The following is a 23,646-nucleotide window of genomic DNA, read 5'->3' on the forward strand; positions in this document are numbered from 1 at the left end:
AAGGACATGTCACCAGGTAAGAATAATAAATAAAGAGAATTTCTGTACAGTAACTTTGACTGCCTTTGTGTCTCCCTTTCTCCACCTTCTGGTTAGATGCAAAACAGCTTCTAAGAACAAAAGAGCTGAGACTGAAATTTAGTGTTCGTCCCTTTCCACACACATGCGGGATTAAATAAAGGCATTTCTCACAACTTCAACACCAATTCAATCACCATGTTCTAAACATCAGTGGGCACTTTCATTCAAGGTGTTTCCTGCAAATATGCAGCAAATACACAGTTCTTTCAAAGCTCCTTCAAAATTTGAAGATGTTCCCAAGGAATAAATTAAAGTGCTTAACTGATCTGGTAAATAGCCAAATCTCAAACAAGAGCCCCAAATTCTTCAGTGCCATGTCTCACAAGGAGTTTAGCAGCCGAACCAACAAACACATACAGGAAGCTTTTTTTTTTTGCTTGTGGTCTGTTCTTCTACTATGCCTTATGAAAAAGATAAACACAGCACAGACAGTAAAAGCATCCTTCCCTTGGGGAAAACCACTTTGCTCAAAATCCTTTTCCAACTGCAGAAAGAAAAAGAGCAAACTAGAGAACAGCAGTATTGGAATACCAGCACTGTTTCCCCCAGCACAACTTAATGTACACAGGATCATGCAAAACACATTCGCTCCCACATGTAATACTTCTGCTATAAGGAAACACCAGAACTACTGTAGAGTTGTCCTGGCTAAAGCTAGGACAATAATGGCAAGGTAGTTCAGCTAATATTCTGCTTCCATATTCCCTAGCAACTAATTATGGAGCGTCTCATTGACTTTACAGCATGCTAGCTAAGCTCTCAGCTGATACCAGAGTGCAGCTCCAGGAGCTGCTCAAAGGGAAGGGAGGAGGAGCAACCACAGGAGGCTTCATCCAACATATTCAAGTGCTTTCTTAAATCACCACTGAGAAGTCTCTTTTGTAGCTGTCTGTGTTAAAGCTAGCTCCTGCCCACAGGATGAGCACAAATCACAGGCAGAAAGACTTAGTAGTTTGAGTATGGGCATGTGACTTGGAGGGTAGGTTCAATTCCTTGTCCCAGCCTTACCCAGTCCCGAGATGTTTTACATCAGTGATAGCCATGGCCTCTGTCTGACCACAGCTGAGCAGATGCTAGTGCTCAGGAGAGTCTGCATTTCACAAGATGCCAAAGGACATCTTGTGCAGGACTCTCCGTGCAGGACCACACACCTCTTGTGCTGCTCCAAAAGCAGAGTACCACCAAACAAGGAAGGTGGAAGCACAGCTCTGATGAGAATACTGTACTGACCCAGTGACCTCCTTAACCTGAGGCAACAACCTCCTACTTTCAGCTGAGGAGAAACAAACTGATGCTGGATTAGGAAACATATTCACAAAATTCCATGGGGGGGTCTCTTACCACAAACACTATGTAAACACCTCAAACCCATTCAGAAACAGCAGCACTAGTTTTGACCCCACAAGATGAATACAACATAATTTCCACCCCAATTTAGTAAATTTAGTTCAATTTGCCTTACCAAGCTATACAGGAGAAGCAGATGCAGTACAATCAATAAATCATTCACCCACCAGAAAAAGAACCCCAGCATTCTAAAAGATACTGGGAAATCCTTGGCTATATGTCACTTCTATGAGAACCAAAGCAAATCACAAGTGCCAGAAGCCCCGGGAAAGCTGGAATGAACTGGTTCTGTTGCTCATGGAGCAGCTCCCAACTGAGGCAACCAAGATCACTTTGTAGAGGCCCTGAGTGCACGAATAACAGCCTTTAAGTGCCCTGACCAGCGTCCCCAGTCATGGACACCCACACCCTCTTCCCACACCCAGGAGCTCCATTTAAGCTCAGCTATGGGCCTTTAGTCCTTGCCTAAGCTATGTTGTAGGGGTGTGTGTCTCTCAGCTTACAGGCACAGCTGTGCACATACTGACCAAGGACAATCCACACCCAACCCACGGAGTAGCTTCCCAGTTCAACCTCAGACTTGGCCTCAGACCTGACTGGCAATTGCCAGTCCACGCACCTGCCGAGACAATCTGCCAACACACATCCTCCCCCACTGGCCAATGAGTACAACAGGAAAGAAAATTATTTAGGTTGTCCCCAGGCTTGTGCGTTTTACCTACCCAAACATTTTGATTCCTACACACACTTAGCAGCTCTGCATGAACACCATGGCTGCAGGAGGACTTAATCACGAGCACCTCATGTTGCACACCACCATACTTACAACATAAAATCCTGTTCCCAGCAGGGCTGGTCACCTCGCACAGCCACCGTTGTGCTCTTCACATTTTGCACTTTCAAAGTCACGTACGTGTTGAATTTATCTGGGGAATGAGACACAAAATGTCACCTCCATCATCATACTCTTTCATCATATCACGTGCAACTGCAACGTTCCCAGTTCATACAGTGCCTCCAGAGAGACCTCAGATGAAAAGCCTCTATGGGAAGATATTACTGGGTTTAAAGAAGCCAAATGTTCAAGATGTTTTCCACCTGTATCAAATTTTCAATCACAGCTATTTTAGAAATCCAAGCACAAATGGACAAAGAGTGTAAAATCCTAAAGAACATAGACACTTAGGATGATGCTGCTCCTGAAATGCAGACAAGAGGAAGAAGAGACAGTCTGAAGGCACAGGCCCCATCATAAACACCAAACAATGTGAAAAACAAACTTGCAAAACATACACACAAGAGACTGGTTTGGTCTTCCCTTCTGACCCAATTGCTCTCCTAGTCCCAGTTCAATTTTTCACACATGAGTCTACAAAGAATTTTACAGGCCAGCCAGGGGCAGAAGAAAAATATAAATGTATTGGTAAATGTGCTGAAATGGACCTGACCTAGAAAATTCACATCACACTCACATCTAGACAAGACAGCCTCTGTTTAGATGTTTTGCTTTTTATTTTAAATCTGACAAAAAATCATGGAAGAACTTTTTTTCTAATTTCTGCTATCAATTTGCTAATAAAACCAAAAGCAGCAAAGCACAGACACATTCAGTGTCTGAATACCATGCAAGAAGGAACAAACTCTGTTTTAAGGGGAGTTATCACCTCAGGCCTATCAGTTTCAAACAGCCTAGAAAATGACATGCTAAATACACAGAAAACAGTGTATGCATTTTAATACTTCAATGTTCTGCTGCATCTATTCACAGTGCTTTATCTCAAGTCAATTTTAATACTGTCAAAATTTCACATGGAAAACAAAGATGTAAGTAACAGCCAAGATAGCTTTACAAAGGGGAAATCATAGCTGATAAATTTAATGACCTTCTACAGCTACAGAACTGGTGGATGGGCCAGAGTAACTGATATTGTCTGCCTGAACTTGCGCAAAGCATTTGACATTTTCCTGCCCAACATCCTTGCCTTTAAATCCAAGAGCTATGGATTTGATGGATGAAGCACTCTGTGGATAAAGAACTGGCTGGCTGGCCATACCCAAAGACTTGTGGTCAGCAATTCATTGTCCACCTGGTGACCAGTGACAAGTGGTGTCCCTCAGGTGTCAGAACTGGTGCTGATATTGTTCATTATCTTTGTCAGTGACAGGAACAGTGGGATCAGGGACACCCTCAGCAAGTTCACTCATGACATCAAGCTGTGTGGCACAGTCATGCTCTGGAGAGAAGGGATGCCATTCAGAGGGATCTGGACAGGCTGGAGAGGTGGGACTGTGCAAACCTCTTGAAGCTGGTTGATGAGTAACTCAACATAACCCAGCAGTGTGTGCTCACAGCCCAGAAAGCCAAATGTATTCTGGGATGCAACCAAAGGAGTGTGAGCAGTGAGTCAAGGAAGACAATTCATCCCCTCTACTCTTGTGACATCCCATCTGGATTACTACATACACTTCTGGCATCTCCAATATAAGAAGGACACACAAGTGCAGAGGAGGAAACAAAGTCAGTAAGAAGAGTGGAGCACCTCCCCTAAGAAGACAGGCTCAGGAAGCTGGGGATGCTCAGCCTGGCAAAAAGAAGGTTGTGTAGAGATCTCACAGAAATCTTCCAATATCTGAAGGGGCCTACAGAGAACCCAAAAAGGGACTCTTCATCAAGGACCATGGTGATAGGACAAGGAATAATAGGTACAATTTGGAAAAGGGGAAATTTAGTTAGATATTAGAAAGAAATTCTTTACTGTGATGGCGTTTAGACACTGACTCAGTTTATCCAAGGAAGTTCTGGATGCTCAACCCTAGTAGTGTTGGAGGCCAGGTAGGATAAGGCACTGGGCAACCTGGTCTAGTGGGAGGTGTCCCTTCTCATAGCACGGAACTAGATGATTATTCTTTAGATCCCTTGCAAATTCTTAACATTCTATGAATGTATGATTGTACAGTTTTAATGCATCATAGCTGAGCTGTGTGCACACCTCAGCATCTAGCATCCAATATCCTAACATGACGGGAAGAAACAGAAATTACATGATCCAGAAGCTCAGGAAGGAGTCAGAGTCACTGAACTATGATTCCTACATGTACAATTGTTCATTACTACATTATCCCTCCCTGTCTATTTTACTCCTGCATCATCCTGGGACACTGAGCTTGTCAGTGAAACCACACACCTTGGCTGAGTTAAACCTAGTCTAGAGGACAAATCTTTCACATTTGTGAGCAAGTCTCTTGATTAGGAAAAAGATTAAGTACACATTGTCTTTCTTCCAGTCTGAGCACTCAGTTTTCTTTCCCTGGAAATTGAAGACTGGTGCACAGACAGATCTTCATCTGCCATGAATATGGATGAGTCCTGGAAAGTCTTCTGCCATAATCTGAGGATGGCTATATCCAAAGAATTAAGCTGAACAATTAAGTTATAAATACAGGTGGGCAACTGTTTCAGATCTAAACACCTGAAAAGGTATTGTTGTATTGTTTTTTTTACAGCTCTGTAACAGTTTTGTAATAGTTTGCCCCTTCACCCACCACTTCCTGCCAATGGTCCCACTCCAAGTTTTCCCACCATTCCCTCAATGTCCATCTCCCTGACAATGGTTGCTCACTTCCCCCTCCCCTCCCTGGTACCTCGTCCGTCACTCGGCTCCCTATCCCATTCTTCCAACCCTGGGTATCGAGGGACTGGATGAGGGCCTGGCATCCCTCCTTTAAGTTTCCTCCATTGGTTTTTGTATCTGTCTATGCTTTCACCTTCCACTCCCCAGATCCTCGCATTGGTCAATGGGCGTCCCTTTCCCTGTTACCACCCCGGTATTTAAGATGTTGCGAAAGCCTGAGGACACTTTTGGCCGTTGGACACTTTGTAATTTGGAGCTCCCTGGAGCCTGGATTAAACCTGAAACTGTTTCCCCAGCCTTCAGTCAACTCTCTGACTACCTCCCCGGACGCCACCTCTCCCCCAGACAAGGCGGACAGTGTGACTTTCTGCCTCCGCCGCTCCCCGACTCTCCCCGAGACACAGGGCAGCGACCCCCGCAGCTCACTGTGCCTCTGCCGGGCAGGGGAAGCCAGGAGGCTTCAGATTAGCACGGCGGCAAGGTTTTATGCCAGAAGTTTTTATTTATAGGAATTTTATGAAAGTGTTTATTCTTTTGTAAACTGTACATCAAATTCAGTTGATAAATCTGTTTGCTTGCTAAGGGATTCCTTGCTAGCTTCTGAACCACAGTGAAAAGTTACCCAACCTGTAAATTCTGGGTGTGACCAGCTGTTTCTGTTTTATTTTGCAGACATAAAACCTAGTGGATGGGATTTTAATTCCAAGCACAGCCATTACAGACTGCCACATAAGAGAATTATTCACTTCTCCAGTTCCATCCAGCAACATCAGTCAGGATTGAGAAGGCACTAAATCCACAGATGCACTCACTAGTTCTGCTTAGTGGACACTTTCAGACCCTGTTTTGAACAGGGAAATAAGCAGGATGAGATGAAAGGGCGGGTGGATGGGGAAGGACAACAGTTAAGAAACACATTTCCTCATTCATCACCTGTTCAAGTCAGGTTGAGCAGATAGAAGTTTCTTACCACTGTGACACCAGGTCATAAGCCTCAAGTTTTCTACTGACTCAAACTGCCTGGTTTCTCAAGGTAGTTTAGGTCACTTCTAAGGTGAACATGAAGGAGCTGAGATAGGTGGAGCAGCACAAACAGCAGTGAGAGAGCTGGAGTCCCCATTGCTGCAAACAAACAGAAGAGCATGACTTACCTGGTGGTCCATGGAGTTTAGCTTTTTTTACTGTAAAGAGAAAAAAGGAGAAGAACAAAATAAGAGATTGTCAGTGATTTTGTCCTGCCACATTTGCCTTTGAGTTAAAGTATCACAGTGCATCATATTAACTGGACAACATCCCCTGCACAGTCCTGATAGATAGAAATTCATACTCAGTTAAACAGATTTGGAGACAAAAACTCCGTTGTACCCTATGGCAGCTCTCTAAAGTAATGCATTTAAAAAAACAATCACAGGCTTAATGTTTGGAAAGCAATGTGATATGCCTAATGCAAAGCAATCTCAACTTCACCCCTTTGCAACCAGAAGTTACTGCTGCTTAGCAAGATGTCATTTCATAACCCCTCACTTAGAAAGTTACATACAAACACTCTAGAAGAAATAAACAGTTCTTTATAAACAAAGAAATTCTCCAAACACTGTACAGCAGAGCACAAATTGAAAATAATCAAGCCTGAATAGCACCTCTGTAAGTAGGTCTATACTACAACATTGTCAATTAAATTAAATAAGCCAAACAAACAGCAGTGTAAACTCAAATGTCATTTTTACAAGCTCTACTCTGTTAATTTTATTCCAGGACAGTATTTATATATAAAAATAGAATTGTTAAAACATAAAACAGTATTGGCTCTTATCTCACCAGATGGAGAAGGTCCATGTCTACCTAGGGGAGGTTTTGTTTACATTTCCCTTTTGCAAGGATATCTCATATCCTCACTAGAATTGCTAAGTGTAAGCACTAAGAGAAGACATCTCGAGGCTCCAGGTAGTTGTCCCAGTGGAAACTACCACTAAGAAGAAGAAAACATACTTAACAAGCTAGGATGCAAGATATAGCAGTGAACAAAAATATTTAAAAGCTGATGTAGCAAAATTTCTTCCAGAAAACAGAGCTGCCAATACTTATTAGAGGCTCCCAGTGTCCAATTTTCAATATGAAAGTTCTAGAAAGAAACATCAAAGAATTATTTTTTTAAAAATGCCCTGACACTGAAACAGAGATTTTTAGAGTTCCCTTGAGCTAACAAAATGAATTAAGCATTTAAATTTCAGCTTGTAGAATTATGTGTTGAATTTTAACCTTTTACTTAAAAAACCTCTGCCATGGTACAAAGGGTGTAAGAAAATGCAAATTTCTGAACCTTCTTACCTAAAGAACAATACCAAGTAATGCAAAGAAGCCAGATAAAGAAGCCCCTCTGTCTCCACGCTTATCAAAACTGATAGATGTACTCAGATAAGCACCAAAGGACCAAAAGTGCACGCTCAAAGGAGAGAAGTTCAAAAGTTCAACCATGAGGAAGACCATGATCTTCAGCCTCAGGACCACCAAAAGACCCCCATGCGACCACCACAGCAAACCACGTGTGCCCACAAGGGCATGGACCTATTCAGCATGAGGGGCGAGGGCAGGCAGGGCCAGGGGTTGAATATGCAGGACAGTTGTGTAATGTCCTGCATATGGAACACCTTTGGGAATAAAGGTTTGGGTCAGACTGAGGCTCAGGGCACAAGTCTCGGAGAGCGATCCCACTTGTGTTGCCACTGACAATACATACCCACTTCAGAACTACCCCAAGCTGTGGAGTCTATTTATTTATTCCACATATTGCTTCAACACTGTTACACTTAGAGCTGCAACAAAGTGTGATAACAGTCTATTGAGATTGCTGCTTGAGAAATTTTCCTTTGCGAGTATTTACAGTCCAGGTAGATGCCCACATGAAAGAAATGCTGCACCAGTTACATTGGGAACTGTTCCTGTTAAAAAGGGCTGCAGCTTTCACCTCGACTGACAAGGCCCACAAGCCTTTAGGTCCAAAAGAAATTGGTTCATTTTCTCCCAGATTCAGGGCCTGATGCACTCCTGATGCTGAACCTAATGGTGCAAGCAAAACATACAGTAGTGTGGGTCACTGTTCTTGACTGAAGATACAGATGTCTTTAAATCTTCAAATCAGTCTGTTTAACCACTGAGAAATATGTAAGAGAATAAACACATTTTCTAGGTTCCTTTGCATGGCACACAAAAACAGACATTTCATGAAATACTGCCCTGAAGTGGGCAGGCACCAGCTAATCTCTGAACCTCATGCTCCCCTCCTTTGCAAGAGGCAGGAGACAAAGAAAGAAGTGTATGTACTTGGGGAAAAAAGGCACAAGCAGGCAGTGGGCACACAGGAAGCTTCCTCTCCCTGTTTGTCACAAGCTCCACTACTGTTAGCAGGGGAAGCAGAGACAACCCCAGTGTAGAAATTTGGTATTATTTGCTAAAAAAGCAGCTGGAGTGGTTCCTAAACACAGAGAGACACAGCCTCTGCAGCAGCAATGTGCAAACTAAGAGACAGATGCCATTTGTACATTGCAGTCACAGCCTCTAAATATTCAGAGGTTCCTTTGACAAAAGGTCGTAAACCCTGCACTGCCTCAGCAGCTGAGAGGGGTGCCTGTTTAGGGCTTCAGCAAGAGCAGTCCCACGGATATCCTGGGGAAACAGCCAGACTAAACAAAGGTCACAAGCCTGCTACAGACCCACATGGCAAAAACTGAACCCTTAGCAACTCCCAGGAATGAGCACAATGCCTCCAGACAAAGTGCATATAATAAATTTCACCTTTAGCTGCAGAAATAGAACTTATAGCTTAAGAGCTGAATCACAAACCTGGGAGTCTTATCTCATCAGTAGTTCTTTTGCTCTATCTGCAAGCCTACACACCATGTCCAAAAAGTTCCCATTAAAAACCTGGACTGTTTTTGTGGTGCATTTGGGGCGACCCCTGTTTTTTCTTCCCTCAGCATCTCTCATCATTTTGGTGTTACTCTAATAGACACAAAATAGAAATTAACTGTAAGTCCTGCCTGCAACTTACAAAAAGAAAAAAAAAAAACCATTTAAAATAAAGTATTTTTTAAAAGCCATAGCAAGATTCCAGATGCTCTACAGCCAACACTTACAAAGGACCGGAGGGTCAGACAAACTCCTAAAGACTAGGAAAGCAAAACACAAGCCAGAAATTAAAAAAAAAAAAAACTGTCCAGAATCACTATGGGAGGATGAAAAAACAACAGGAAAGCATGCACCAAAGTATTCTTAAACTCAGTTCAATGATGAAAGCCTTGTACACATTTTTCAAACAGTCTGAATGGATTGTTTTTTTCTGAGCAGGTGCTACATACACCAGTGAGATAATTAAAATTAAGCATGCCAAATTACTGCAAGGCTCAGAAACACTCTGCTCAAACCTCCAAAGCAGGCACATAGTCATATTCAGTTAAAGGGAACCAGAGTGTTCTGAACACCTGCACATCCCAGATCACCTTTAACGCTTGCTTGCAAAGGAAAGGAATGCAACATAGGGAGTGCCTGAGCAGATGGCCAAAAGATTACATTCTAACTAAATCCAGCACATGATTTACCACCCGGTCACTCCTCACACTAGAACAAAACCTACATCCCTTCACAGGGGACAATAAAGTGCCATTGAGGGTCTGTGGAAGAAATTAGAAGAATGGAAGGACACAGTTTTAATTACCACTTTTAAAAAGCAATGCAATGCTGAAAGCAGAGCATTCAAAATGCATTTTCCTGATCAGCTACTTGATAAATAGCTCCCTCCTCTCTGTGAAACACAAATGCAGCATTAATGTGTTTTAGAGAGCACTCTAACTTATACGGTAACTTTCCCCAGCTGAACAGCAGAATCGATACGTATTTCCATTTCGCTCTGCTTTTCTCACCTCTTCCAGGTGCTCAGACTTCAGTGTACACTGATATGCAGCATTACGTGCAAAGGCTGCTTAAACAACATAAATAAGAGACCACAGCAAGCTGCTGATGCTACCTAAGACTAAGTCAACACACCAAATTCACACGCACACACCCTCCAGCAGGCAATAGAAGGGAGGGGAAACCTTCTATGCAGGATGGAATGGTTAGGCAGTACTCCAGCCTTTAACTTTCTATAACAGCCTTTGAAAACAATTTTGCCGCCTAAACTCTATCACAGAGCCAGAAAAATCAACGCCTCCTACCCTCTTCTTGGAAGTTACTGATAAAATCCACAACAGGCTGGCAAGTGGCACTAGACTGGCACTTTTAACAAGGACTGCTCTGTCCCTGGAGATCCCACCCTGACACACAAGCACCTTTCACAGAATGGGTCAGGTTGGAAGGGAACACAGTGGGTCATCTGGGCCAACCTCCCTGCTCAAGCAGGGCCATCCTAGAGCACACAGACCAGGACTGTGTCCAGAGGGTTCTTGAAGACCTCCAAGGAAGGAGACTCCACAATCTCTTTCCCTACCCTAGAAATCAAAACATGCACAGCCTTTGCACAATCTCATCTTCTACCTGAGGGTGAGGAAACCTTTTATTTTCCACTACTCAAACCCAAAAGGTATTCCAGCCTGGAGGAAACAGAGGCCAGAAAGTGACCTCAACCTGTGATTTTAACTTGGTCACTGTTTTTTTCCTACTATCCCTATTAAATCCCAGCAGCAGCAGTTATGTCATTACCAGCAACTGCAAGTGCCATATCAGAACAGCAATACTGACTGTGCCATGAAATTCTTTACCTCCCTTCATAATTCCAAAGAAAGGAAAAGCAAGGAGGAAACAGCAGTTTGGTGGTTTTCCAAGTATGTTACAAAGATTCAATGTGACAAAGCCACCTTGATATTCCCAGCCTGAGACAAATGTAAAAAGAAAGGCTCCTCTGCATTCTCATATATTTAGAGTTAAATTATGTTCAGAAGGAAGAGATTTCCCTGAACTAGCTCAGAGGAAGGATAATTGCACAGGAGATCCTGGGGAACCACCAGAACTCAGTAGCACCTCAACAGCTTCTGCTGTAACTGCAGAGCTCAGAGCAGAGTCTCCAACCTCTCCTAGCAGAGTCCTGCAGAGCTGGGGTGGTTACTGCAGAAAGGCACCTGCAGCCTCAGGGGCCACTGGGAGACATAGGACCTAAGTCACATTCATTACTTTATACTTTGTTTTTCTGCCAAACAAAACAACCCACTGGTTTACATATAAACATTGTTCCACTCAAGCAGGGAAGAGTACTTTATGCCCCAGTATTCTCTTTGAGAATGACGTGATGGAAACACAGTGGGTACCTTCATGGACCAACAGTCCTAAAAGCTGAGATTGAGTTCACAGTACACTGGGGATAACGTTCTGTTATTGCTTAATGTGAAAGGAGGGCTGGGCTGATCAGAGAACTGCTCTGCTGCCAGAAGGAAGAGCCACTGCGAAATGCCACTCTGCTTGGTAACTGGCAGAGAGCAGGAAAATAGCATAGGTTTTCAACAGTGTTCAAAGAACTAAGGTTGCTTCTAAGGACAGAATTTTTCTGACTTAGTACTTGAATCAGTCCTTCAAAAATCCATTACCTCTTTGATTGAGACAACTGTGGGGGAACCCAGATAGCCAAGTTTACCTCAACTGAACTGAGGGATCAATCTGCTTTAATGAGTAGACCAGAATAAATGGTATAGATGTGATATACGATCATTAATTTTTAATAGTTTGTAGAAATAAAATAATAATAAAAAAAAAGCCCAACATACCACAAAGCACTTACATAATTTTCTAATCATGTACCAAAGAGCTTTCCTCAATTTGACCACTTTGAATGCCCATAGGACCGACTGACTTGCCCTTCCCAAGACCTTGGAAACCACGTCAAACAAAGGGAAGGATACAGTCCCTTCAGCAACCAGCCATTATTCACATTACTCAAGGGTTCTTCTCAGGAAGGGGGTAGGCAAAAGAGTCTTTAATCTGTAGTCTGTGATAGCAAATTGATCTACCCAAGAGATTTCTGTATTGCCAGATGTCTTGAAAATGAATTACAATCCTTCTTAATTCACATGAATTAGCATTTTCCTGCTCAGATGATCTGCAAATTCATTACCCTGTCCAGAGGTACACAAAGCTACTAAGTTTATTTGATTTATCATACAATTTCCAACAAACAGCTTTCTACCAGCCACTCCACCCTTCCTGCTCACTGGACAGTGACTGATAGCAGCTAGGACATGTGACTGTTTGCAGGGCTTTCAAAATCTCTTTTGCTAGAGGGGACACATTCTCAGTATTTCCATTCAAGGTCCAGCACCATTTAACACATGATTTCCAGGAAACCACTATGTAATATACACATCCCAGTGACTCCCCCACACTGCCAAACCTCACTAGATGCTTCCCTGTTCCTCTGTAAATTCTCTGGTCAGTTAAGAGCCAGGCCTTGCATGCAGACAAGAGTCACAATCTGCAGAAAGAGAGCACCCCACGTGCTCCCCTCCATAGTCCAGACACTCCACAACTTGGGGCTCACAGCTAACTCCCAAGGGGGATACTGCTGCATGTTTCTGGTTACTAAACTTGACCCCAACATTTGTTTCTCACTAGACGTTTCACTTGTATAGGATGAACATTGGTGATCAAAGTATTGAAACCTAAGCAGAAAATGCATAGCATTTATATGTAAAAGCTGTATATTACAGTCTTGTCTAAACCTCTATTGCTGCCATAGCCCATGAACATGAGAGCAACATAGCACAGTGATGGGATATCTGGAATATTCCCCAGTATTTCATGCACATGAATTTGGGAGAGCTTGCAGGACAACGTGATGGCAAATCTACACAAACCTGAGGAAACCCACAATTAATACACTGTGCTGATCCAATCAGAAAATGAAAGATATATACAACTATTTTGCTCAACTATCCAGTCTGATCCCCTCAGTGAAGCAGGTAAATTCATATCTCATGCAAATATTGTCACTTTTCAACTCAGTTATTGCATAAAACTTTGTAAATGTGTACAGCACAGCTCAGCTTCCATCATAGTTTCATAGCATTCAAATTCTTTCATCCCTACCAAAACTACTACATACTGTGAACAGAACAAATTTAAAAACTGCATAGAAAACTCATTTGCACATATTCTCCACATTCTCACAGTATACCTGGAGGAGCAGATAAACTCTGCAAATCCTTTGGCAAGAACTGTTTAGCTGTGGGGGTTATTTTATAATAAAAGTCAATCTTCATCAGCAAAAAGAAGCCTTCTTTTAAAAGTTCTACTTCTCTTAAAGATATTTCATGCAACAGAAGGGGTGACAATTTACTTTCTATTCTGGTTTAGTACACTAGGCAGCTAATGCAAGTAGACTTCTAAACACTTCCAATGACAAAATAGATTTAGACAGTTAAGAGACACATTTGGGTTTTGTTTACAGGTTAATCTGTTACCAGATCTGATTTGACATACTGACTTATCATCACACAGGTTTTCAAGTTCCTGAACTGAAGGGTTTCATACATATTCTTGTTTGTTGCATACCTCAAGAACTCACTTGCCTGAAATACTCCTTGAACTATTTCACCAACAGAAATTCACAGATTAAGAAAACACTACTGAAATAAAAAAAAAAAAAAAAAATAATGCTGCAAAGATACGGTGATTGCAGTTGTGGACAGTTCTGGACAGAAAAATTAAACATATCTCAAACACAAACTGAATTTTACTAGGAAACTACAGAACAGGAAAAATGAAACTCAAACTATGTATGCAACACAAGTTGCACTGTGACAGGGGACTAGACTCAAAAGGAAAACTAAGGAGGTCTGCAACTGATTACTTCCTTGACACAGATATGAGACTGCTCTCCCAAATTCTTACACCAGCATTTCTCAGGAAAGTAGTATCAGGATGCAAGGTCAAGCTGTTGTTTGTTGGTTTGAAAACAATATTTGAAGTAGAGCAACTAGGACAGGGTTCACAGAGAGGAATGGAGGCTGGAGATGCACAAAATAACAGGTCCTAAAACCCAGAAGTACCCTCATCTCTGAATTTTAATTAAATATGTTGATTTTACTAAAAAGCTAGCACAGAACAGGATCTACACTGCCAAAATATATACAATACATCATAACCATTCAGCACTGCAGAACTCCAGCATTTTAAAACGTGCAGATTATTTTATTCAAAAAAGCCTCAAGAGATCGTAACAATAAAATGCTTAAAACATTGATAAACTATTTGGTAAACCACAGCTCAAATCTTTATTACATTAAACATTAGCACTTAGTGGAACTTCTGCTTTGCAGTAGAAGCTGCAAGAAGTTTACTTACAGCTGATCCCAGAAAAAGCTTCCTGAAAGGCAGTAGGAAGCATTCAATTGATTTCAGATAAAGAGCAGCGGAAATAAGCTGGACATTATTGTTTTTTCTGTCCAGAAGGGAAAAAAAGAAAATAAGTGTATTCATGAACCATACAGCCAAGAAAGCTAGAATCAGATGCTGGAAGCACTAGAAAAGTTAGGAACAGGTCTTGAACTTTAACCTCCTGAAACAGATCTGCACTGCCAGTGAATCCACAGTGTCAACAGCCCATTAAATATTTTCCAATATTTACATTAAATATACTTGGAACCAGAAAAAGTGCAGGAGCTTCTACGTCCAGGCAGCTTATGTAGTGAAATGCTGAGCAAGAGAGAGAACAGGCGGCAGTTGAGGAGTGGAATTCCCAACACCAGAATACTCTTCTAGAAATTCCCATCACTGCAGATGCTGTTCCAGGCTCTGAGTGTATCTAACTCCTTTTCTCCTGCTGGCATGGTCCCCCAGCTCAGCTGGCAGCAGGTAGTCTCAGGACACTTCTCCAGACAGCACAAAACAGACAAACCCCCCAAGTTCAAGTCATCTTTCAGGTGATTACAACAATGATCAAGAATCATAAGCCATCTTCTCTCTGCTTTGGGACTTGCTGAAATGACAGCCTCCCAGTGCCCAGACAAAAATCTTTCCCCTACACAATGCATCTCATGATTGTCCTTAACAGCTGTGCACAAAATGTTTGCTCCAGCTCTCCAGGGCTCCACAGCGAGTACTAGAGTACAAGGTGCCTCCAGCCTGCACACTGCTCTGCAGAGAGCCCTTTACCTCATTACTCACCTTTTCAACTTATCTAGCAACAATCACAATCTCAGTGCAAACTGACAAGTTAATTCTAGCATGGCAAGAATCAGTGTCCTCCGATGCTAATTCAGAATTGTGCTTTGCTCCTTTGTAAACTTCCAGAGACATGTTAATACGTACCTGAAATTCTACTTTGCTCCTAGCTGTCACCTCAAGAGCCACTTGCCTGAGCCAAAGGCCCAAGCTATGAGACACAGTGGATGATTCAAACTACCTTCAGATGGTTTTCTTCACTGAGAAAAGACTCTGAAGCATCAGTCCTATTTCTCCACAAAGAACCACAACCAAGTAACAAGAACATTTACAAGCAAGGAGCCACAGAGACCTTTTGCTGTCTCACAGATGTTTGCCTTCTGGTTACTGCATCTCCCCCTACCAGCACCATGACAATGCCAGTGTAATTCATTGCCCCCAAAACATCAGTTGCTTCAGTAAATCTGACAATCCCACTGCTCAGATTAGATGCTAGAGCTGCCAAAAACCACCTTGAATCAATGACATCTTGCACTTGGGTCCCAAACCAGATGTCTTCTACACCTTCAGCAGGTGTTTGTACTAAGAGAAACCATGGGAGTGAGGGCTGCAGAACAAGACCATTAGCCTGTATCTCATCCATACAAACACCTAGACAATTCCCAGAAAAGAGCATGACATGATGATACACCAGTACCTACTCAACAAATTAATATGCCCCTAGACTTAGGACCAGAGATGACATTTTTGAAAGTAGTTTCATACAGCCTGTTCTACCACCAGACCTCCTCCATCACCAACATAATCAATGCTTAAGGATGCCAGCAATTACAGGTGAATTCCACTTTGTTATTTCTTCAAAAGCAAGGGGAAATACATGCTGGAGACAGCTTATTTCACAGTTCAGCTTTTTTGCCCAACATATTTGTTGTCACTTGACAGCAGTATTGTATGTTTTAAATTAGGCAACACAAGCAAACCTATATCTCTCTGTGTCAAGAAGAAAGGGACTATCAAAGATGCAAGATGCTTTGCTACCTTTTGACACAGCAAACAGAGTCTGGCTTTTTTAAAACTGAAGAGCTTCTTCCCCAACCACAATACATAAAAGAAAATCCTTCAAATTTTGTGAGGCTCTAAGCAGAGAACTAATTAGTACCTTATTACTACCACCACCAGTCCTCAAGGGCAAATACCTCAGCTGACTGAATAATCCCTCCTGGTTTTGACATGACCTAGCACAGGCAGGTGAGCATCACCTCCAACTGATCGGTCTAGATCAGTAATACTTTTCTTTAGAAGTGGGAAAACAAACACAGACTGAAGTTTTGTTATAACATGCTTAAAAGACTTTGCTTTTTGTCCAAAGTTTGCTCTCCAAGGGGCTGGGGAAGCAGAGCGTGGGATGGAGAAATGGATTTGATACTATTTGTGTAACAGAACACCCTGCAAACAAAAAGGAAACTGAGGACTTAGCCAACTTCCCTGATTCCAGAGGTAAATCCACCCATATACATTTATCCCACAAACATTTAAATCAGTTGCTAAAAAGCACAGCTAGGAGAAATCCTTGCAACATCTATTTCTTCTTTTTGAGCTGACAAACACAGACACATTTCTGGTTTCTGCTCAGCAGCTGCTTTGAACTGAGCAGTGAGGACAGGAACAAAATCTCTTATTCAAATCACAGAGATTATAAAAAAGGTTAATCCTTCTGACACTGGCAACACAGACAGCTCTGTCAGGTGACCTGGTTCCCCAACCAAGAGGTGAACTAAGCAGTAATCCAAGCTGCCATGCCTCTCCAATATTCTCCTGCAGCCTTAATATTATTAGTCAAAAACAGATTGGGTGCAGTGTACTAGAGCGAGTTATAGTGTGTCTGACTCTCCCAGAAGATGCATTCTGTTAGACTGTCCTTTGGTACTTTGCCTTAAGAGGTTCCCTACAAGTTAATGATTTCTCCTGAACCTTTAACTGTTTTATGATCAGAAAAGACAGCATCCTATTCCTGAATCTCCGCTTTATCACAGAGAAAAAATAAACATCAACCAAGTCTTACAGGATTTTAAAATGTATAAGATATGTACTACTGGACTTCATAGTAAAGGAGGCTTCCAATTTTCAGAGGCATAATATGCCCTTCTTTCAAATTCTGCAAGGTTCAGAAATACATTATTTTAAGTTAGTGGCAAAAGTATATTATTTTAAGTTACTGGAAATGCCTTAATTGATTAAGGGAACAAAACCCACACTGCTTAATTTTACACAAAACAGACAGCAACTCACATATGCCTCCAGCTGCCAAAGACTAAGGAAATATGCATCATAAAAGCCATATCCTTGCACCAGAAGGCAGGAAAAGAGATAGACTGATAATGTATCAAGTCTGCTAGGAGCCAGTCTGACCTGGTAAACTGACTTTGATGACAAAGCAACAGCTCAACTAGTTTAGAACAAAAGCATCAGTGGGGGGATAAAAACCAAAGAGCAAATATAAAAATTATTTTTAAACTCCAAACATAACGAAAAACCCTTAAAAGCTATTCAGAAAACAGATGAATGGAGAAATCAGTTTCTTTAGGTTTGAGGGGGGTGGGTAGGTGTATTTATTTTGAAAATAGATACACCTTTCTGCAGAATAATTTCTTCCAAGACATAGAGCACGTGCAACTTCTGATCAGACACTGTTACACAGATGTAAAGGCCATTTAAATTACTAGAATCTTGCCACAGTTATTAGGTCAAATCACAGAGCCTGGTCACAGCCAAAGTAACAGCTGCTAGAAGATACACGAACTGTGGAGCCTAACAGGAAAGAGCAGAAATGACAGAACAAAACCACTTGTGTGCTTGTCCTTTGGCGTGTGCTTTTCTCCTGTCAACAAAAGTCACCTGAACAGTCTCCCCAGTGACTCATGTTTCTACATTCCCTGTTCAGACTTAGTGTAAACAAGATGCACCCTGGAAAAATAGTTGCTGACTAACCACACCAGTAGTGATTGCCACCTAATCACAGCCTTGGTCTATTTTCTGGTAGTTTCGACTTAAGTTACAGGATTGCAAGCACTCAGCCAACTGGAACACAGCTACTTGTGAAGCAGGATGAGCACAAGCTTGTCCTGAAAGGCACCGAGATTAAAAAATGGTACTAATAAATATCACTGTTCAATGTCAGTGGTATAGCATATTCATCAAAAGAGAAACTAAAAAATAAAGCATCAGCACATTTGTGGTGGATTCAGTAAATTCTTATATATATTTTTTTTTAACCAAAAACATCCCACCATGCTACAGTAAATTATAAGCTTCCAGGAAAAACAGCACCCGTGTTTTCCACACCAAATAATGAAGGAAGATTGGTCTAGCATGAAAAATATTTTCAAGTAAAACATTAATAACATCTTATTATTATGTTACTTAGTATTTACCTGTTTGGCTGCATAAACCAGAGAAAATATTAGTATCTAGGAGACAGAAATAAGTTTGACTGTGACAATTAAGAAAGAGTGAAAGAACTTGTTCTGAGTTATGGTGTAACTGAATGAGATTCCAGGCAGGAACAGGAGACCTAATAAAAAAAACGCTGTTGGCAAACCATACCTCTGGTAGTCTGATTTTAATCTTCACATTCACAAAATGCCCAGACAATACTGGTTCTTGGAGGACACCCACAAACTGCAGAAACAAGACAGTCGGATAGATTGCCATCTAAGAGCTGCACCTCACAAACACATTAGCACTCACCTGCCAAAACTTTTCAAAATACTATTTCAAAACAGCACATATATAAAGAACTGAATCATGAGAAGGTCTTACTGCTGACAAGGAGTGTGCCGAAGACTCTTCTTCTGAAAGCCATGCTGCTTGCTTACATTTGGACCTCCATAAACAATAAGGTGAAAATACACCAGGTGTAACAGTCAAAACCATTAAACAAAATAAACAGCCTTAGGTAAAAATCAAGTATGAGCAAGTTACTTCACATGTAGGTTCTTTTCCTTATTATTAATGTTTATAAATAAGAAAGACGGCACATCACAATTTTACCTTAATATACAGTTTGTCTATAGCAATTAGTTGTCAGAACAGTAACTCACATCACATGTAAGTGCAGTAAGGATCACAAGACTGAAAAGGTCCAACACTATTGCTGCTTCTCCCAACACCTGGACCACTTATACCATTCAAAATCATTCCTACTTTCCACTCAACACATTAATTAATGGCATGTGTATACCTTCTGTATCTTATGTCAACACTACTCCCCCTCTCCATGTTTTTCCTCACTCCATGTTTAATTTCCGGATGTTTTTAATGGACACATGTCATAGATCTCACCAGCTTCTGTTTATAAGCATGGTACAGAGACACAAGGACTCCCCAACATCTCTCCTTTCAGTAAGTTTTGCATTTCTCATCAAGGCTTGTCATTTGCCTCTAAGTGTATAATTTTTTACAGAATATCAACTCATTTTCATTCTCACTCTCCTCAAGGGTCACTGAGCCGTTCCTGCATTATATTTATTTGCTTCAACATTTGCTATGTAATTAGGACTTTGCTTAAGAATGGCTTTGACACACACATTTGTATTCTTTCTTGCCATGACACAAGTGGAAGACATCTATCTGCTTCTCCCACTAGTCTTAGCAACATTACTAGCTTCTGCTGCAGCCAGCTCCTTATACCTTTACACATCTTTTGTCATTTGGCAACTCAAATTTTCTTTAAAAAGAAGTCTTCTATAGGATTTGTGAGATAGAGCAGAAGTACAAATAGATGCATACTTTCATCTAGAAACAAGAAGCTAGCTCAGAACAATCTTCCTCTTGCAAACCCGTGTCACATTTCATACAATACCCTTCCACATAGCTTCTTCTTCATTTTTTCTGTCTAAAAATTTGTTATTATCCTCTCCTAACAGTTTACTTTAAACTTTCCATGTTGTCACAGTCCCACCTGCTTTTGAAGTCAAGATCCATATTTACCCACATTTATCACTCATCTCATCTCCTTTATCTTCCCGCCTACCCACAGAAACAACATCTATTCCTCTCCAGTTGGGCAATGTCACAGCTTGTTTGCAGCCACAGTAAAACTTCTGCTGGTAGAGTTCAGATGAGAAGTGTTCCATGTTTCAGCTCCCTGGGATACAGACTACTGGACTCAAATGCAGGATACTAAATTTTTTTTCTCCCTCTCTTGTGCATCATTTTCAGTTTCATAAGAAACAATTCCTACAGTCCAGGGACCATTCCCAGCCCATTTTTACACAGCTCCCTGTCCCCATGCAGAGAAGTCTGATTCCTCCCCCTGTGGAGGATGAATGTTTCCCCTTTTCCTGTGACCAAAGCACCTTCTGTTACCTGTTTTATTACCACTTGCAAGATGCAACCTTGTCTGCTAAGGTGGAAGCCCCTGCCTTAGCCTTGTCTTTCTAATCCTCAACATACACTTCCTCTACTATCTGTTTTTTTGCCCACACCTCTCAGAGATTCTCTGTTTGCTCAGCATATCCTGACGTAATGAACAGGTGAATCATCAGCTCTGGGGTAATCTCCTAGGTGGAACCTTTTCTGTTATTTGAGATGCTAATATTTACCCCTGTAGCTTCCCTGAATTACCTGCCCTCCTCTGTATCCAACCTCCACACTTCACCAAAAAGCTTCTTCAGCTTCCCTGGAGGCTTGACAATTACTAACCTACATGTTCATCTGTTTACCTTAATTTAGCTTCAGCTGTGATCATTCAAATTAAGTTCATTTCCATGTCCAGCTTCCCTGAAGCATCTTCCGTGCCTATCAAAGTCACAACTACAGTTCACTCCATCAGTTTTATGGCTTTTGTCACTGTTAGGTAACACAGTTCCCTGTACCCCATGAACAACCAATAGGATATATTCTCTAGTGTGGGGAGTCAGTTTTTCACGGTGAGAACACCCAGAAATACTTTGCTCTAGCCATGTTATGAGATTTTTACCCACATTTAAATCCTGGACTACGTGCAGTAGATCTCTTGTGCTATCACAGCAAAATCTCTTATCAGCTCTTCCCAAAGCAATTTCAGCCCAGCTGGTTCTCTTTTATCCACACTAATGCTGCTTTACAATTTTGTACCACCAAACCACAGTGGAATTTTCCCAGTCACCTCTATTCCTCTCTTTCTAGAGTAAGAAGCCCCTTCCAACATCACTGTTTCCCTCATAACCCCCACTACTCATGACTCCTGCTAACCTTTCAGGGGCTAATTCTGAGTCCTAAACTAACAGCCTCCTTCCGACCCTTTAGCCACAAGCTTCCCATTTTGCTTTGTAACACAAATGTGTTTGCATCCTCTAGGAAAACTAACTCAACACTACTAACTCAAATGTTTTACATTGTTTACTTCATAAAACTGAAGCACTTGTCATGGATCAGGTAACCCAAATTTCATGTGCAGCACCAACTTTTCCCTAACATTCTATGGGGAAAAAAATAAATATACAATGCAAGCCTTCAGAAAGCATGCACAGGGTTAACTCATATATATTCAAACTTCAGTCACATGCTACTGTCCTCCAATACAGCCTGAACACTTCCTACATCTTTGACTAAAGTGTCAGGTTTATGTAGAACAGTAACTTCAAATTCAAGTTTACAACAGAAGTAAAAGGTCTGTTGGTCAAACTCTGGTAAACCACAATCCTCCCACCTAGCAAAAGTGTAACAATATACTGATTTAACACTGAGATCTATTAGGTCATGGCATGTCTTGACCTCTTTTTAACTGTGGAAACATATGTAAACACTTGTCATTACAGTCAGATTGCTCATAATGTAACATCCACCTGCCTCTACTCAAGTAGCAGACATTACCAAACTCTGTTTTTCCAAATCTTTAAGTACTGGAAGGGCCAGGAGTACAACTTTCATAATAGTTTCTCCAACCTAAGTAAAGGCATACCAGATTCTGCTGCTCTGATGCCGAAGCTAGTAAACCACTTCAGCATAAAAAGCAGAAATTCATCACATATGGTAATCAGCATAAAGCTACCAAGAACCATAGATCAATTAATCAATTTTAGTTCAGAATCTGATCATTTTCTGTTAGACTCTAGGTTGTTACATTTAAAAAATACTATGTATTACAGAGGGTCATACTAGATGATTACAATAAGTCATTCTGGCCTTTTAACTATGGAGTTTCTAAGCAGTTAATCTCCTCAAAAAATCTCCTACTAAAATGGAGCATACACAGACTCCACTTACTTAATTTAATAGGCCAAAATCTAATAAAATTCTGCACATGCAGCAAGTTATACCAGGTGGGAAAGACTAAGATAAAACTACTGTTTCATGTCCATTTTTCCCTTCCTACTAATCCATATCCATGTTGCATGCCAAATTCAAGCTGCACACAAGTTTAGGTTCAGATCAGGAGCTCAAGATTGTGGGATGTCTGAACCACAAAATATTGAGAATTTCATTTAAAACCATGACTTTATTAATCTATGAAATGGCATTATGATTTTTTAAGGTTAGAAATCCCAAATCCAAAAACAAAGGCAATCTCAGCTTCCTAGTAGTTTATGACCTCTCTGACTCTTAAAGATGAGCCACATGCATGAAGAGGCCAAACAATCTCCTGAACAGAAATCTTACAATGAAGAACAACATTTTCCAATATGAAATTAAGAAAAGGAACAAAAGGGGAACAACAATTTTTCTACAATGTGTGTAATAGTTTACTCAGCAATCAAATTCCTTCCTCACACAAAGCTGACAAACTACCTTGGTACCGTGTGTCTGGTATTCCTGGCCCTATAGGAAAAAAATAATTACTGAAAATTTCCCCAAAAGGGTTTGTAGCTCTGCAGTGTGTAATTGCAGCTATAACACTCCATAAGGACTATCTCTACAAAGGACTGAGGTTGTTGGAACAAAAGAGTATGTGATAAATACAAGTGAATAACCACAGGTACTAAAAATCTGAAGTCCCTGTACATTTTCTGAAAACCTTTTCTGAAGTTTGTACAAGTCTTTAGGAAAGGAAAATGTCTCTAATAAGCTTCTGTCTAGAAATTCAGTATTGACACATTCATCAGCTTTATGTTGATTATCATATGTGACAAATTTCTGCTTTTCATGCTGAAGTGGCTTACTACATTTAGTATCAGAACAGCAGAAGTTGGTGTGCTTTTCCTTTGATTGGAGATGCTATTACTGAAGTTGTACTCCTGGCCCTTCCAGTACTTAGGGATTGAGAAAAATGGAGTTTGGTAATGGAGGTAAATGGAGTTTGGATGCTGGACAAAAGCCTTGCATATCTTTCAGAACAGTTCCAGGTGATGCAGTTCCTTCAGTTTTCTTTGCCTTATCCAAGCACACCTGAATCCCTGGCACATGGACACTGCAGCACTGTGCTGCCACAACAGCTCAGAAAAGTGAACGTTTTCATAGACCA

At 41.2% G+C, this 23,646-nt stretch overlaps 1 protein-coding gene across 2 annotated transcripts in view; it reads right to left on the reverse strand.

Moving 5' to 3' along the window:
• UNC13B (unc-13 homolog B) overlaps window positions 1–23,646 on the reverse strand; it is a 206,046-nt gene that overhangs the window by 173,990 nt on the left and 8,410 nt on the right. For both annotated transcript variants that reach the window (XM_021554690.2, XM_077790533.1), the window contains exons 2-3: window positions 6,212–6,241; window positions 2,255–2,354 (exon numbers count right to left, since the gene is read on the reverse strand). In XM_021554690.2, coding sequence (XP_021410365.2) covers window positions 2,255–2,354; window positions 6,212–6,241 — 130 coding nt within the window. The remainder of the gene's footprint in view (window positions 1–2,254; window positions 2,355–6,211; window positions 6,242–23,646) is intronic.

Source organism: Lonchura striata, chromosome Z (genome assembly GCF_046129695.1).
Source record: "Lonchura striata isolate bLonStr1 chromosome Z, bLonStr1.mat, whole genome shotgun sequence".
Lineage (NCBI taxonomy): Eukaryota > Metazoa > Chordata > Aves > Passeriformes > Estrildidae > Lonchura > Lonchura striata.